Below are 19,044 nucleotides of genomic sequence, written 5' to 3'. Positions count from 1 at the left end.
CCTGTGGCCGTGGGAAGGAAGATGCTAGGTGGACACAGAATGAGGTTTGAAGCCTGCACAGTCACAATGGTGGTGAAGGGCATAGGGTCTATGTAGCATGGCTGTGATGAAGAAAAGCTTAGAGACTGGCTAAAATGGGGAGGATGAGATGCAACCCAGTTGCCCACTCTCTGGTCGGCTAATTATGTACCCTATGGGGCCATGCTGTGGCTTCCTACTTCGGAGACCACTAAGCTAGATAAGCATTTTCCAGTCAATGATCCGTGACCACATATTAATTGTGCCACAGTGGCTACTTCCAAGCTCAGGGACTGGTCATTAGTGGTTTCTGACATGAGCTTCAAAATTTTGTTTCACTTTACAAACACCGCACGGAACCTAATGAGCCTATGGGCTCTGGATGAGAGCAACAAATCTATCCAGGCCAACTGGCAGAGAAGTGATTCTAGAAGACAGGTGAGAACACTTTGCTATGAATAAGGTTACCTTATGATTCATTCATCTACTAGGCAACATTTCACCCTCCACAAGCAAAGTCTTTCATCAATTCAAGAAATTGTGCTTTTAAAAACACAGATGTTATGTATGGCTTGAAACAAGTAGCAAGGTATAAATTTACAATGACAAAGATCATTGGCTTTCCTCTGTAAAGGGATCACCTAGGACTGAGACAGCTGGGGAAGGTTTCATGGAAAAAGATATATTAAGAGCTGGTCCTTGAAGACAGAATTTAGATAAACCAGAAAAAATGGGGAGTTTGTATGGAAATGTACATAGAATAAATCTCTAAGTCTTACCAGTCAATTAGATAGATGTCTGGAGTTAGGTTATGTTTCTTGAAATGGGCAAATAATTTTGGCAGATTTTCTTCAAAGAATACTTCAAATGCTGCAAAGTATGTCAACATCTGTGGAGACAATGTGAGATGCACTACTAAACAAATTTTTGATACAAGTCAGCCTTGTTTAATGTATATTCATTTATCATATTCAATCATCACAGAAAATCAGAGGCTTTAGGAACTATTCCAAACTATTCTTTTTTAGAGTCGTGACATGGATTCATTGCAAACAGCTTGGAGTAACAATAATACTTTTTGTGTTAAAAACCAAAACACAAACAAACTCAGAGACTATCTTATCTGAAAGAGCATTCTCCTAGGTCTCTTTCTGGGAAAGAGTTATGCTAGTATTGGCAAGTCAATGTGGCTGCTAAACTTTATATTGGCTGGTATAATAGAAAACTCTGCATTCCCAAAGGTAACTTAACTGTGAGGGTTACTTTTAACATCACCACCATCATCACCTGTTTCACAAGAATTAATAACAGAAGTACCTGCTTACACTTATATAGACCTTTAGTATCTGGGGGGGGGGGGGGGGGGGGGGGGGGGCGGAGCTTCCATATATACTTAACAACCTGAGGAAGAAAGTAGGGCAAACATTCTCCTCATTTTACAGAGAGGGAAAGAAGTTCAGAGAACTACGTGATCTGTCCAAGGTTGCAAAGCTATCAAGCAGAAAACTTGTGCTGTATCATGCCACTTTTATTTGTTAATCCTATTTTTATTGATATCTTTTGTTTTTAAATCATTTTATTTCCAAATATATAATCCCCCTTATACAGCCAGCAAGTTGTCCCTTGCAACAAGGATATTTTAAAGTGGGGGGAAAAGGATAGTTCAGCAAAACCAAGTAATTTTCTACACCAGCAGCCTCCCTACTCCCCACCTCAATAAAGAGGGGAGAGGAGGTGCTGCATGGTTTTTAAATAATCATGCAAGATCAAACTTCCTGTGACCAACTTCTTAAAGAAGGCATTATGAGAGAACTAAATGTAGTTTTATGAAAGTAAAATAGTCCTTTAAACAAATGATTACTTTTTTGTTGCAACTTAATTTTGTATTCCCACAAAAAGGGCTGTAGAAATTGATTAAAAACAAAAATATTAACTCTACATATCTTGGTCAGAAAGCACATATATATAAAACAAAATCAACCTGTATTAGGCCATACTCCATCTTCTCATCTGTGCATCCCAGAGAGCACCAAAACATAGTGCCCCAGCACTCAAATACCTGAATTGATCTTTCAAGAAAAAAATATGCTTACACCTCATTTTAGCTTGTAGAAGCATATTTTTTTAAAAACTATCTTTTCAGAAAAACTGAGAATATTAAGAATAGTTCTGTAAAACTCTGTCTGAAATCCTTAGGGAAAGCCCCTTGGAAAGGCGAGTGACAGGCTGATGACAAAAAAGCTTTTCTTAGGAAGTGGATGAGGAGGGTTTCCAACCTTTTAAGAGGCGTAACTCAGGTTTTGTTCACATCTTTGCCTCCCCACCACCCACTTGAAATAGCTGGTGCTATAACCTGTCTTTATTCTCCACAGAGAAAAGATTAAAATGGGATGGAAGGGAAGAAGTTCCTTTGCTTGCTCAGGAGGAAGGGGTGTGGTCCAGGCTACTTGGTTTCTCAACAATGCTTGAAGATTAACACAGATTACATTTTAACATATCTTTTCCTTATTCACAATTTCTATAAATTTACCTCACATCTTCCTTGACAGAGTCATATCAGAAGGAATGGAAGACTACACCCGTTTGCCAGAAATGGCCTGGATACACAGATTAATGTTAAATGAAGTTTCTGACAGAGGAGCCTAAGTCATTGAGTACAGTAATAGTATTGATATTTTTCTTCAACAAACTCAATTTGACACAGAAGCTGAACTGGTTACATGTGTACCTGCAAATATGTGTTTTTCCAATTTACAACATTAATTCTTGAATTTAAGAAAACTGAATCCTTCTCTTTCTTCTCTAAAGGAAAAACTCATCAAAGAACCAGCGTATGATGGAAACTTAGAGATCATTTAATTTATCCACCCCCAATTACAAGAATCACTTCTGCATTACTACCTCTAACAAATGGCCAGACACATTAAAATATTTTACACTCTAAAAGATGTTATAAAATTGACAACAAACAAAATGAGCTAATTAATTAAGGAATATTCTTAGTAGTGATGAACAATCTGTAAGAAGACTTTTTTCATTGGAAATGTTTATGCAAATAAGAAATAAATTTTAAAACTAAATAATAGTAACTTTAATACAAAATTCCTTAATAGCACATGATTTAAAGTTGGGAAGAATAAGAGAGAGGTAAGTTATTCCCACACTCTCATTTTGTGGGTGAGGAAAATAAGTAGTAAGTTTATTGTGTAAAGTCACACAGCTAATAAAGAACAAAGCAAATACTGAAATTCAGGTTTTCTGATTGCAAATCCTCTGGATTTTCTAATACATAATATTAAATAACTGACAGTCTAATTTATACCTTTTACATTTACTTCATAATAACAGTTAAATAGTGATTCAAGGTTTACAAAGCACTTTAGAAATATTAACATTTTATTCTCACAACTAAGGTGCTTTAATCTACTCTAAGTCCAGCACTCCATCCACTATGCTGCCAACAAAGTTAATAATCACTTATAACTGGAAATATTGGATATTTCCCAGTATTTAAAAAAATGACATAAGCCAATAACTACACTTTACCTTTTCAAATCTGAGTTAATTTCATTTCTCAAAATGAAGTTTGGAAATCGACAATTACTAAGATGACACAAATCAATTATAGGGTGATTACTCTGGATAAGTTGAAAATTTTGTAATCGAGTTCACTTCAGGTCACAGTTACTCATAAAAGAAATAGCACTATGCTACTATGCCCTCTTAACAAAACTTGGTGGTCAGCGACAGCCTACGATAACATCATTCAGTCTGATTTTGCCAATAATTAGCATCTACTTATGCTATGTGTCACTTCTGATAAATGGTACTAAAAATGGCTTTTTTTAAGGAATAGCAATGAGCTGAATTACTTAAAGTCTTGGAACATCAAAGTAAAGTAGATAGAGCATGGAGTAATTGACAACAAAAATTAATTTTTTGCACACCACTGATAAAGGGGGAACATTTCATAAAAATGACTATAGCAACTACAGAATACTCACAAGGCCATGGTCCACTCGAAAAAAAGCCATTTGACAAGGTTTATTCAAAAGATTAGAAAATGCAATAAAGGCATCTGCAGTATCTAAGTTCAGAATCAATACTGCTGCTATAAATGACATGCCCTGAACCTAAAAGAAGAAAAATATTAAACTAGTATCAACCAAAATGGACATACACAGTGCACATTTTTACTATATTTTGCAAACTAAAAGTTAGGTGTTCTTATGGTTCAAAATATATCTATTACTCTCCATTCCAACATATTACAAGGGAAATTAATAACTCTTTTCCATCTACTTCCCCGCCCCCAATCTCACTACTGAAACTCAATGTCTAGAACTTAATAGGTAACAAGCTGGACCAGGGACTGTATTCATGATCTTCATCTGTCTTTGCTCTTTTCCCGAGCCCCCATTCATGTCTGTCCATAGTCCCTGTTATTCTCTGTATGTTTGTCAGCCTGCTTGTCTTTTTAACCCCAAATTATATGAACTATATAATAGCAAACAAAACTCATTTTCACTGCACGCTTGAAAAAAAAATTCCTTTCACTGTGTGTACTTTATCCTATCTCAGAAAAAAGCCTTTATGAAGGCGAAGAAATTAACTAGTACAGTTGGCACAAAAATAGAAATGTCAACCAATCAGATTTTTAACAATGTGCCATGTTTAGAAGGGTCTGTAGCAGAAATTCTATATCCATTGTTGACTATGCAATTTGGGACAGGCCACTTATCAGCAGACTTCTCATTTTCTCTCTTTATCAAAAACGATGAAGCCATGTAATTTGATCTGAGATTTTCTATTGTAATATACTACACAAAAAAGTTCTATTTCTGTTCAGCTTAAACCACCCCAAAACACTGAAGAATAACTTCACTTACATAACCAACATCCGGTCTGTAACAAGTATAAGCGCCCAAAATACTGTGCAACATGTCATGATATGGACCACCCTATAACAATCAACACACCAAAAACAATACATGCATAAGTATGGTTAGTACTGGGAGTAACTTTTCACATGGGTTACCAGCAATCCATGGTTAATCCTATGAAGTTATCTCACTAACAAAATTCAGAGCCTGGCGCCTTTAGAAAAGCAGTAGGTTAGGTTTGAATGCTGGAGTGTTTGCCTTACACTCCTTGCTTGTTTTCTCCTACATACTTTTTCAGAACAGAAAAAATAAGCTGTATCTAAAACATACATATGATAGAGACAAGTGTTTGGTTGTTTCTTCACCATTCTCAGCTTTTCTGTTTCTTATACCTCTCAATGAGTTTCTGCTTCCCCTTCCTTTCTGCCCTCTCAGTTTCACCTTCCTATGTAGCTACTATCACATGCAGGAAGTACAATCTCACAAATTAGCCCTATGGCTAATCCCCTGTTATTTCAAAATAGGCAAAGTCACCAGTTTTGTTCCCTTCCCCTTCAACTACTGTGTATTACTGGCACACATTCACCATTGAGAACAGGGGTGGAAGATCCATACACAAGCAAAAAGCAATACAGTTTAGTAGGTTTTCTCTGAGAGATATCAAAAGCTCAATCCACTTGCTTTTATAAATATCAACAGTATGGAGCACAAAATTTTATTAAATATGGAAAACAAAAAAGTGATGAAACTACCAATTAATGAGACCATCATGTTGATCTCTCCCTCCCTGTACTCTAGATTCTATCCCTACCTCTTCTAGGACATATCTTTTACAAGTACTTCTCTCTTTATAGAATCTTCTGTTTCTCTTTTTCTAAGGGCTCTTTACTTATACATTCAAAGATGCTCAGATGTCCCAATCTTAAAAAATTTCACTTCGCCCTGGTATTCCATCTAGCAACTACTCCCCTTTATATCTTTTCTAGTGATAGAAAAAGTTTTCCCCAGCTTCCCTTGTTTACATTTCAGTTTCAGCTGTTCAAGTTTCAGTTTTTAAAGCTACTACTTTCAGTACATTATGAAAACATACTGGCTGTATGATCTTGGAAAAATCACTTGGCCTCTCAGTACCTCAAGCAACTAAGAGTCTAAGTTGCAGAGACAGTACCAATTTGCACTGGTACAGAAATTACTAGTGAAATCACAGGTCCATTAAAAAATGAAAAAAAAAAGAAAGAACAAATACATTAAATTAGCTCTCAAAGAACAACCATTCATTAAATATCAACTAGGTGCCAGGAACTGTGCTACAAGAAATAAAGCCAAGGATGGATTCAGAGCATGGGTCATGAGTTAGGTTCAGAGCCACAAGTTCAATTTGTATAAGAAAATGAGCTTCCTATTTGGGGCTTTCATTGTACCAAACCCATAATACCACTTATCGAGGTCTGAGGAGAACTTAAGCACCTCCCAGTACCCTCTATGCGGGCACTTAGTTAGTGACGTGTTGCTTCTCCTATGTGAACTGCTTGAAGAAAGGGACTATTTTTACCTTCTTTGTAACCCGGGTGCTTAGTGCAGTGCCTGGCACAGAGTAAGCACTTAAATGTTGTTTGATTAACTTGCTCTGATCATGTGCATTTCAAAATACTATGGCTTCATTCTACAGACCCAAAAGGACGCGCAAAGCTGTCCATTTCATCTACTCTCAGACAAAGCAAACCTCTGATGCACATACATGGTAGTATTAATCAATACACACTGAGATATGTGCCTAAAATGTGAAAGCATGCAGTTAAACATGTCAATAAATGAGTGTTTAAAGTAGTATAAGTAAAGGGTTTCTATATCATTAAGGATAGACTATTTAAAACTGGGAAGTGGTATATTCTGACATTTCATTTATAAAAATGTATAGTTCATCATCTTCAAATTTTAAGCTGAAACCACTGGTGTAAAAATATCTAATATACACCACTTACTTGCTGGAAAATACAGAGATTAGGAAATGTTCTAGAAATGTCCAGTTTGATTAGTTCCAGACTGGCTTCTCTGTCAGCTGCTGAAAAACTTGTATCTATCAAAAAATAAAGAATAACAATGCATATAAGAAACAGATATGTTAACATTTATAAGCATCGGGGGTTTTATAATTGTATGTCACTAATGGATCCTTAGTGGGTATACTGTCATAATAATATTTTAAATCAAGTAGGAGTTATCTTTAAAAGTAGTAAGGACTAATTTTTTAAAGAAGAACAAGAGTTATTTTCTTTTCATCTTTCAAAACAAAGAAGAGGATAAAGAACTGAGTGACATAAAGTGAGAGGCAGTGGGCCAGAATAAGAATATAGATCTTTCTAATATACCCTACTACCAGCACATAAAACCAAGTACCATAACCATATGCACAAAGTGAATTTATTTTTAACACAACATGACATTTTTAAACCAAGATCCATTTGGATTTACACTTTACTTTTGTCCAAATCAGGAAATTTAAAAACCAACTTATTATTGCAGCATTGTGAGATATTTTCCAGCACTTTAGAAACTGAATGATTTGACAGATTAGCTACATGAGTTACACCATTCACTACAAAGTTACAAGAATATAACAATATTAGTATTTTAACAATCAAAACTGTATACTAGTTATAGTTAAAAATAAAAAATAAATATTTTCTAACCTGGAACTATTTTCCCAAATCTACTTGTGACTAGGACCTCAAATGTTTAGCAATTTTTTCACTTTCATCTCAGATTTTCTTTCCTATTATTTTTACCAGTAGTAAAATCTTAACACTAAGAAATGCTCAAGTGCTAAGCCAGGAAATTACTCTATATGAAAAATACTATATTAATATAACTCAAGTTTCAGATCCTAAAACTACCGCTAGTTAGAAAGCAGTCCCCAAACAAAATGACGCTGTACTTCCAGTACTTGAAATAAGTTATCCAGGATATTCCTAGTTTACTTTGTTGCTCTCTGGGCTCAAATACCACACAGACATACCTATAAAACAGCAAAATGGTAATGCCATATTGCCTTGAAAGATTTCTAAGAATATTTTAGCATCTGTGTAGCTTTCCTTTGGGGAAGTACAACACGATTCTCTAGAAATCAATTCTATATCCTGAAGCTCTCGATGCTATTGTTGAAACTGTTGTAAATAATGTGAATAACTTTAAAAGGGAAAATTGTTGGTTGTACGCAAGAGTCTGCATACTTATACCTGAAAATTTCACTTAGAACCAGAAAGGCTATGCTATATTTACTATTAAAAAGCTTTATTCTCCCGTTTAAAAATCCTTGCTCCTAAACAGTACTGTATGCATTCTTCTGCAACACTAAATAATCTTCATAAAGTTTAGTTTTACTTTCCAATTAAGAAAAAAATATTAAAATCCAATTAAATAAATCACCAATTTATTTTTTTAATGCACACACTTAATGGCAGCATTGTGTGCTAAATTCACATACAAACAGACCTTCATTCTCTGTTTCAGAGGCCCCAGCACTAAGGGACCGCCACTTTTCCTTGGCTCGAGCGAGGCAAATGTCATAGAGTTCTGAAAGAAATTAAATTATTTTTAAAACCACTTAATGAAGTGAGCAAAACCAGGAGAACAATTTATAAAGTAACAGCAATACAGTAGAGATAATCAACTTTGGAAGACCTAGTATTTCTGGTCAACACAATTACCAACCACAATTCCAATGATGATGATGAAACATGCTCTCCACTTCCACTTAGAGAACTAATGGACTCAGAGTACAGAATGAAGCACATTTTCTTATCTTTCTTTTTTTTTGGAATATGGCTAATGTTAAAATTTGTTTTGCTTGACTACGCGATTTTGTAATGGGTTTTGTTTTTCTTGCTTTCTCAATGGGTGGGGAAGAGGAAGAGTAGGGAGAGACTTTGCAAATGAAAAGAAAAGAAAATTTAATTTTAAAAAGCCCCACTTTTTATATCAGTTGCTAATACTTGAGAGGAAAAAAGTCAAAATACTTACAAATACTGTCCAGTGTTTAAAACATTTTAGTAAGTAGGCTAAAGTTTACTTTTTAAAGTAAGCTAAAGCCTATTTATTAAAACACTATTAAAAAAAATGGCCTCAAAGTATTCCATGCTTTCAGATTATACTCATATGATGAATCTCCTCACCCTAACAAGAGAATAAAGGGAACTTACTGGTCTTCTACTGCACATTTCTTCCTTTCTCCTAGTTCCATACCAATAGAAAAATAAAATTAAGGGAAGAGAAAAATAAGGAAGATTTAAGACCCTGCATCTTACTGGTCTAGAAGAATTCCATGTCCAAAAGCACATACTACATATCAACTACACAAAAGTATGGAGCTAGAAGCATGACAGAGTAAATGGCATAGACAGAAGTATAAATCACAAGGCATAGTGTTGATACACAAAAAAGTAACGATTCAGACAAAAATATTCTAGGAAAATTTTAATAGGCAAAAAATGGTTTCAGCTAGGAAAATTTCAAAAGGCCTTATGAAGAAGGTAGCAGCTGATGAGGCTTGAAGAAAGAGAAGGATAATAGTTTGAGATGGGGAGAGGGCCAGCCAGCACCAACAAATAAAGGGGGGAGACAGCAGGAAATCGGAGACTAAGTAGTAGTTGAGTTTGAATGGAACAGGTTGTGTGAAGAGGAGTAATATGAAATAAGGCAAGTTAGAGATGGCCTGCAGGAGGGCTTTAAATGCTAAGTAAATTTTATTTTACCCCACAGACAGCAGAAACAAACTAAAGGGACAGGGTCAGACTTGCGCGTTAACAAGAGTATTCTGACGACTATGTGGAGGCTGGAAGTCAAAGAAAGAAGCAAAATGGCTGTAAATGACAAAGATTATTGCAAATGGAATTAGTAAGACAACTGAACAAGAAAGACCCTGACCACGCTAAAGGACGTCAGATTACATGAGGGATTCATTCTTTACTCTGAATGACTTTTCAGTAAATTTAAGAATGAATCAATGCCAAGGTTGGGAGTAGAAATGAAAATATGTTGCAAGTTCTAGTTTAACATACACCCACTTTCTTAGGTGTATTTCATAATTCGTTTGTCATGAACAGATATACAAGACTGACCATGCTAATCAAGAAAGCTTTAAATTGAAGAGAGGGAAGGGAAGGCAGAAATGCTTACTCAGATCTGACAAATCCAGCTGGTCCTTGTAGACTAGCAAATACAACAGAGAAACAGCGGAAAAGAAAATCAATTGTACATATGAGATAATATCCAAGAAGAGACACAGCAAGAAAACCCACACTCTTAAATATCAGTTGTTCCAGATATTTATACACAATGAGCAAAGCATGAGGAATCATCAGAGTAGACTCCAACACAAGACAAATGAACTCAGAGATATCAATGAAAACGTGGGGAGATGAGATTCGTAACTGAATTATGGCTCTGAAAGTGCTTTATTAAAAAAGGAACAGAATATACAAAAGGGAAAGTTAAAGTAGCATCCTACATTGAGAAGATGTACTGCTATGACAAAATCCAGCAACTCAGAGTGCAGAACCATGATGGAGAGAAGCAATTTTAGGTCGGGGACATAGAGAAGGAATTAGATAATTTGAGAAATAGAGGAAAAACTGAACATAGAAGCATAATAATGAAGTAATGGGAACTTCAGTGATCCAAACATATATGAGTTTTTCTCTGTGTCTAAAGCAGAACAGCTTATAAATTTGTCATTTATTTTAATGATCATTTCCTTCTTCGAAAGACAAAGCAAGAAGGAGAAATTTTACTCTTGACCAATTCAGACCAAGGATAAATAATTATAGTAAGAGTTAACATTTTAGAGTGCTTTCAGATTTGCGGAGCACTTTACACACATCCTCTCATTTGATTCTTTACACCAGCCCCATGAGGTAAGTATTTCTAGCTATTGTTACCTTTTTATAATTAAGGCAATTGTGTTTTCCTTAATTTCCTTGATTTTATGATTAAGGAAACTAAGCCTCAGAAGGGTAAGAACCTAGTTCCTAAAGCAGAAAGAGCAGAAATCTTAGGGAGAAGAGTTAAGGAGTGTTCACAATTGAGAAGGAAATGGTCATGTGTACACTGACATGCATCTTGGATTTTGGAAGAGTTTTTTTTTTCAAAAGCTTCAGAGACAGGATAGGTAGGATCCAATGACCTAATATTTTTACAAGGAAAATTAGCACAAATGTGATGGAAATCTCTCAAGAATGACACTGCTTAGACAGAAGCAGAAATTGCTCTGATAAGGAAGAGAGCAAGAATTATAAAAGCTAGCATTTATATTGCATTTTAAGGTTTGCACAGCACTTTACATACTTTAACTCTTGCAAGAATCCTGTGACACAGGTGTTATCTCCATTTTACAGAGGAGGAAACTGAGGCACACAGAAAGGTTGAGTAATTTAATCATGGTCTGAAGCAGAATTCCAATTCAGGTCCTCCTAACTCCAAGTCTTATGCTCCATCCACTGGACCACCAGGTTGCCCATTATAACAGTCTTAAAAACACTAATGGGCATGCACAAGGAATTCAACATTCAACTCAGATCGTAAAAGGGCATAAATACAAAAGAGCAGCCTGATCTTCTAAGGATTGTGTCAGGAGAATAAAAGATAAGAATGCGACAAGTCTAATAATGAATGCTAACAAGGATAACAAAGGTTTTAAGTTCACTGGGGGACGATAGCAGGTGACAGGGAAAATGATAAACTACTTCTCAACGTTGCTTATGTTTTCTCTTTTTAAAAAGGAAGGAGAGGGGAAAGGCTGGCCCGGGGAGAGAACAGAAAAAGGTAGCAGAAAATGGAGAGCTAAGGCAAGTAAAGAGATGTCCAGACAGCATCTGGAGGCCCTTTACAATATCATGTCACCAGGTCCAGAAGAACTATTATCTAAAGTGCTGAAGGAACAGGCATTTGTGACTGCTAAGCTGCTATAATCTTCAAAAGACTGTGGAGAACAGGAGGCAGAACTGGAGAAAGTCCACTTTCAAAATAAAGATGGTAGAATTTGAAAACTATAAGCCAATGATGAACCTGATGTCTACTTTATTCATAGCAGGGTTTTAGAAGAAACTAATAAAAAGAAGTTTTCCAAGTACATAAAAAAGAAAGCAGTGATTACCAAAAAGTCAATATGGCTTCGTCAAGCAAAGGTTATGCCAGTATAACTTCATTTTCTTTTCTGACAGGGCAACTATACTGACAAATCAGAAGAACACTGTAGATTTGGATATGGATTTCATCAAAATATCTGACAATGTTATAAATGTGAATAATATGAAAATACATAGGCTACATGATAGCATGTTAAGTAGATTTGGAACTGGTTGAATAATTGAACCAAGAAAGTACAGTATTCCCAAATGGGTTGACATCAACTTGGAAGGTAGTCATTATGGAGCATGCTGAGAGATATGTCTTTAGTGCTCTGCCGTTCAATGTTTTCATCAATACCTTGGATGAAAGCATACACAGCATGCTTATCAAATCTATAGATGGCATGAAGCCTAGAGGGGTAATACCTGACACAATCAAACACATAAAAGAAACCCCTGCTAAAATACATTCTCTCAAAATTTCAAAATTATGAAACAAAACAGCTTAAAAGTAGTTGTATAATGGAGTATTATTAAGTAGAAAGAAATGCTGAATAGGAGGAATTCAGAGAAACAGAAGATGATGTGTATGAACTGATACAACCAGAATCAGAAGAAAAATATACACACCATCTTTCATTGGGGAAGCTCAAACTCAACCTAACTGCTCAACTCAAATCCAATTTAACAACTGAACTAAAGCATCATCACTAAAAATCAGCTTCTCTTCCAAACCTCCCATTCTGTGAATGACACTATCATCTTCCCAGTTACAAAGGCTCAAAATGTTAGAACGATCTTTGCATGGAGAGGGTAGTGAAGAGAGAGACTCTCCCCAAAGCCTATCCCCCATATCCTTGCTCTCCATTCCCAATGCCACCACCACAGTTCAAGGCCCCACTAGTTCTCTCTTGGACTGTTTCAAAAGACTTCTGATTTATCTACCAGCTCTAGCTTCTTCCTATTAAAACATTTCTAGACTGTGCTTCCAGTTTCATCTTCTGGAAGCGTTGCGCTGATCACAGTACTACCGCCAACCAAACAATACATACGTGGGAGGTGGGGTTTCATCTGCCACTCAAGATCCTTCACACCTGGCTCCAGTACGTCTCTCTAGTCTTCTCTCCCTGCTCCTCCTCTAAATACAGACACGCACTCCATACTCCAGCAAAATGACTTCTCAGAATTCCACAAATGTGACCACTATTTGGACACCTCAGTGTCTGAGTTTATGCTGTTCCATGTGCCCCAACTTCTTTAGCTCCTGACTTATCTCCATCTAATTCTGAAATCACACTGATTCTTCAAGACCCAACTACAATGCGTTTTTTATCCCACACCCTCTGTCAAAAGTGATCCTACTTTCTTGATTCCTGATATGACTTTGAACCCATTTTACAGCATTATCATATTCTGCCTTATATTACAACTAGTTATGTGCACTAACTTTATAGTATTCATTTTCTTATCTCCTATAATCCCAGACACATATTTATGGAATGGAAAAATCTGGGAAATGAGTGCTACAAACACAGTATCACCACTAGAAGAAATTTATCCCTATCTCCCCTAAGGTTATATCCTAAGGGTCTGCCCTGGGTCCTCTTCTCTTCTTCCTCTCTACTATTTCACTTGGCAATTTCATCAGATCTCATGGATTCAATTATTATCTCTATAGATTCTCAGTTCTTTTTATACATCCTTAACTTCTGACTTACAGTTTTGTATCTCCAACCGCCTTTTTGAACACCCTGAATTCAATGTAGACATCTTAAATTCAGCATGTCCAAATGAACTCATTATCTTTCCCGCCAAACCCTCCTCTCTTCCTAACTTCCTCATTACCGCCGAGTGCACCACCATCGTCCCAGACACCTAGTCTCACAACCTTGGGGTTTTCTAGATTCTCATGCTGCCACCACCACCACCCCAATCTGTTGCCAAACCCTGTAGACTCCACCTTCGTAAAGTCTCATACACACCCTCTTCTCTCCTCTGACACTGACATGACCCTGGTGCAGACCCTCCTCCCCTCACACCTGGACTACTGCAATAGCTGCTGGTGGGTCTGCCTGCCTCAAGTCTGTCCCCACTTTAAATTACACTAAAGAAGAGGCATTACCATCTGTTCTGTTTGCATTTTAACGAGCAAGAGAACGTCCCCACATGACTGTGCTGTCTCGCCATTAGAATATGGGCTCCTTCAGAGCAGGGGCTGTCATACCCTTCTACTGTATTCCCAGTGCCAGGACAGAGCTTTGTACAGACTAAGTATTTAATGAATTTTTATCTGCTCACTCATTCATTCACTCCAGTCCATCCTCCACTTGGCCATAAAGGTGATCTTCCTAAAGCGCAGGAAGTCTGACTACATTACTCAATAAATTCCAGTGGCTCCCAATTTCCTCTAGAATCAGATAGAAGATCCTCTGTTTGGCTTTTAAAGCCCTTCAAACCCCAAACCCTTCTTACTTTTCCAATCTCCTTACACCTTACTCCCTCCACGTACTCTATGACACCAATGTCTCTGGCCCCTTTGCTTTTCTGCTCAAAAGACACTTCTTATTCCACCTCCCACCATTTTCACTGGCTGTATCCCACATCTAGAATGATCTCCCTCCTCATCTCTATCTCCTGGCTTCCTTTAAGTCTCAGCTAAAATGAGATTGTCTACAAGAAGCCCTTTCTTGAAGAAGAAATGCTAATGCTTTACACCTGAGCTCACCTCCAAGTTGCCATGCATTTATTTTGTTTGTATATAATAGTTTGCGTGTTGTCTCCCTACTAGATTGCGAGCTCCTTGAGGGAAGGACTGTTTTCACCTTTCTTTGTATTCCCAGGGCTTAACCCAGGAACCAGCACATAACAAGTGCTTAATAAATGCTGGCTGACTGGACTTGATTCCATCCCGCTACCTCCATTCTCCCTCCACTCACCAGATGATAATGAGATATTTAAAAGACTTCGGAATCTTTTAACAGGACTGTGACAATTGATCCTACTGTAATTTACTTCTAGATGTAGGCAATCATTATACCAACATATAGAGAAGCAACAGACAACAGGTGGAGAGCAGGTGGTTTTTGTTGAAATGTCAAAGAACAAAGACAGCAATGAGAAGCTGAAAGCATTACAAGCCCAGTCTCGGAGCTCAGCCCACTGTTCTGGGTGACTCTTAGCATTCTCAGGGTCATCACTTACATCACTGACAATCTTCCTAACAATATACTAGATGAGGAAAGGGAAGCAATACTATTTGCAGTATGAGTGACATGTACATAGGGAAAATAGAAGATACTCACCATGAGTAATATTTAACTCATTCCCTATTGCCAAGCTCCAGACTTTACCTCTCACACTTGGAGGAATACCTTGCCACCACAATTCTCGAACTTTTCGAGAACACCACCTGGGTAAAAATGAAGCATAAATTCAAACCAGCACTACTTCAATGCTTTTGTGGTACTTTATATATGCATGCGCTATTATCAAAGATAAACACATCAGCTGTAGGGCATGGGAATGGGATTAATACATCTAAATAAGGGCAAAATTAATAAAACTCCATTCTGATTGTGATTGTTTTGATCTGACCTGTAGCTTTCAGCCCAACTCATCAGCCTTTGTGCATTCATTCACCCAGTGATGTGGTTAGCAGAGACTTCAAAGTATTATTTGCTCTACCTAGCCCGTGAACACATAGCACATCAGTTCACCCCAAAGTCACTGAGTGAACAATTCTGCAGTAGCTTCTAGTGCTGTGCATGAATATGACCCACCAAGAATACCTGAGCGTTGTATACAAAATCTCTTCTCCCACCTGCATGCAAGAAATCACATGGCCTAATATGTTTTTGAACTCTAAGAGGAGGGACATTGTTAATTATTAAGTATTTAGTGCTCAGACTCTTAGTCCCATTTGCAAATACTTTACAATATCTCCAAGCACTTTCACACATAAGATCTCATTTGAAATGCAAAACAACACAGAGAGCTAAGAAGAACACACAAGGGCCTCGGTTTCTTCCTCTGGAAAATGAAAGGGTTGGACAAGACGGCCTCTGATTAGCCTTCAACGTCTAAGATCCTATGGTTATTACATCTTTGCAGACAAAGAAACTTGGGATCAGTAAAGGTAAATGACTTGTGCAAGATAATACAACTAGGAAGTAGCGGAATCAGGAATAAAACATTGGCATTTGGACTCCTAGCACACTGCTCTTTCCATTATCATACCCTACCAGTCACTATTATGATAAGGAGGTAGAAATAGGCATGATTAGATCTCAGGGTAATCACACCTGGCCAAGGCAACCCAAATAGTAACAAAACTGGTGCTTGAATCCAGGTTTCCCAACTCCAAATACAATGTTATTTCTACTATGCCATGAATGAATGCAACAGACTAGCTAACAATACATTAAATATAACACATGACCTAAAAAAAGAAACCAATTCCATTAAAAATTAATGGATATACTGTCAGATTGGCTAACATGACAAAACAGGAAAATGATAAGTGCTGGAGAGGATGTGGGAAAATTGGAACATTGTTACATTGTTGGTGGAGTTGTGAACTGATCCAGCCATTCTGGAGAGCAATTTGGAACTATGCTCAAAGGGCTATAAAAATGTGCATACCCTTTGACCCAGCAATACCACTTCTAGGGCTGTATCCTAAAGAGATCACACAAGGGGGAAAGGGACTTGTATGTACAAAAATATTTATAGCAGCTCTTTTTGTGATAGCAAAGAATTGGAAATCAAGGGGATGCCCATCAACTGGGGAATGGCTAAACACAAGTTGTGGTATATGAATGTAATGGAATATTATTGTGCCACAACAAATGGGGAAGAAAACCTGGAAAGAACTACATGATATGATGCTGAGTGAGAAGAGCAGAACCAGGAGAACACTGTACACAACCACAGATATATTGATTCTGTGATGACTAACTTTGATAGACTTGGCTCTTCTCAGCAACACAAGGTTCAAAGACAGCCCCAAAGGTCTCATGATGGAAAGAGCTATCTACACCCAGATAAAGAACTATGGAATATGAATGCAGATTGAAGGAAACTATCTGCTCTCTCTTTTTTTCTATATCTTTTTTTTTGGTTTTGTTTCTTCGTTCTCATGACTCACTCCATTGATCATGGTTCTTCTTTATGACGTGACTATTGTGTAAATATGTTTAATGAGAAGGTATATATAGAACATATATCGGATTCCATGCTGTCTTGAGGGGAGGGGAAGAAGGGGAAGAAAATTTGGAACTCAAAAACTAAAAATAAAAAAAATTAATGGATATAAACAGCTTCCATTCAATAAGTAACAATGAAGAGAATTTCAATTAAAAATATGACTCGATGAAAACAGCTCATCTCCAAAGAAATGATTTTAAATTAAACAGCAATTTCTTTTCTTACATTGTTTCCCAGTTGGGTAAAATTTCATTGTTCCAGACCAAGACAGCATTCCCAATGTTTTCTTCCAAACGACACCTCTCTTCCTGTTGTTTTTTCCTCCTCTGTGCTTCTTTAAGCTCTAATTTTTTTAAAAAAGAAAAAAATAAATACTAATTGATAACCATCAGACTTACACAATACAATTTCAAGTTATACTGCTATAAAATGAATATGAGCAAGAAAGTCAGAGTTGACCACAGCTATCCTATGAATATGCTTGAACAGTACTGATAATCGATATTAATAAAAAAAACTGTACAAGAAATGTCTAGAAAGATATCCTTTTTTCATGTCAGACTCTTAGGAGTACTTCTTTAAAGCATTTTCTGTATAGACATTAGTGCTAGGAGGGACCATGGACGGTTATCCTGCTGAAATCCCTCATTTTACAACGGGAAAAAAACTTTAGTCCAGAGAGGCCAAGTGATATTCAAAGTCACACAACTGAATGACGGCAGCACCAGAACTAGAAGGCACGTCTCGGTTTTCAATCCCAGACCCTCCTATGACACCACTTTGTCTCCTGAGTTGTATCCATTCAAGAAGATGTGCTTAATTAACAAACATAATGAGAAAAGGCATTTAGAAAATAATGCAGCTAATACTGATTAAGTCAACCAACATAACACTGCAGGGATATACAAAGCCTGCTCTCAAGAAGTTTACAATGTAATAGAGAATAAGAAACAAAAGAATGATAATTATGATACATAATATTTTATGTTCAATTCACTGGAGTTGCAAATATGAGTGCTACATGAGTTCTCTGGGGAAAAGTTGCTACTGACAAGCCCCTTGGAGAGAAAATGAGGGGCGAATTTTTTTTTAAAGCAGGGTCATTTAAATTGGGATCTACATAGGTAAAGAAAGAGCACGGCTATTCCAAGTGGAGAGAACAATGTGAACCAAGGGACAGAGGTGAAAGAGCTTGGCACATATTTAAGGAAATGAAAAGAAGTCAATTTGGGCCAAAGACTTTGGGGATAATCTGAAATAAAGCTGTAGAGGTAAGAGTGGCAGCAAATTATGGATGGCCTCAAAAACCAAACGAAATAGTTTGAATTTTATTCACTAAGCAGTAAGTAATTACCAATTATTTTTAGTACAGTAGTGACATGGCTAAACCTAGGCATAAAAGGAGAGAATGGAAAAACAAATGAAAGTGATAGTAGGACCTGTCAGGAGGCTATTATAGTAACCCACATATACAGTAACAAAGGATTGTACCAATGTAGTGGTAATGGAGAAAGAAAGAGATACCAACCAAGAGTGGCTGGCATCTACAGGATTTACTAAATGACTGACTGAGAGGTAAGGGAGATCCAAAGCCAAAAAAACTGAGGCCTTAATATAACACAATGAGAATAACAATTGTGATGAACATAAATATTCAACAAACATTAAGTACTAGGTATTCAACAGATGTATGGAAATAACTAAAGTTAAGAACAGAACAAGACAAGAATATAGATTCACTACTCTAAACTTTCAATCTTCTTTAGGGCCCCACACCATGCTCTGCACACAGTAAAATCTTAGTAAATGCTTGC

The 19,044-nt window shown here is 36.9% G+C and overlaps 1 protein-coding gene across 2 annotated transcripts in view; it reads right to left on the bottom strand.

The window, feature by feature from the left end:
* The window catches only part of TBC1D14 (TBC1 domain family member 14), a 116,723-nt gene that overhangs the window by 27,752 nt on the left and 69,927 nt on the right, over positions 1–19,044 (bottom strand). Inside the window, exons 6-12 of one of the 2 annotated variants that reach the window (XM_036763056.1) lie at positions 17,456–17,573; positions 15,328–15,434; positions 8,394–8,474; positions 6,884–6,978; positions 4,908–4,979; positions 4,023–4,151; positions 798–907 (exon numbers count right to left, since the gene is read on the bottom strand). In XM_036763056.1, coding sequence (XP_036618951.1) covers positions 798–907; positions 4,023–4,151; positions 4,908–4,979; positions 6,884–6,978; positions 8,394–8,474; positions 15,328–15,434; positions 17,456–17,573 — 712 coding nt within the window. The remainder of the gene's footprint in view (positions 1–797; positions 908–4,022; positions 4,152–4,907; positions 4,980–6,883; positions 6,979–8,393; positions 8,475–15,327; positions 15,435–17,455; positions 17,574–19,044) is intronic. The other variant, XM_036763057.1, reaches the window with a different exon arrangement.

The sequence above is a fragment of the Trichosurus vulpecula genome, chromosome 6, assembly GCF_011100635.1.
Source record: "Trichosurus vulpecula isolate mTriVul1 chromosome 6, mTriVul1.pri, whole genome shotgun sequence".
Lineage (NCBI taxonomy): Eukaryota > Metazoa > Chordata > Mammalia > Diprotodontia > Phalangeridae > Trichosurus > Trichosurus vulpecula.
This window is presented reverse-complemented; position numbering and strand designations above follow the sequence as displayed.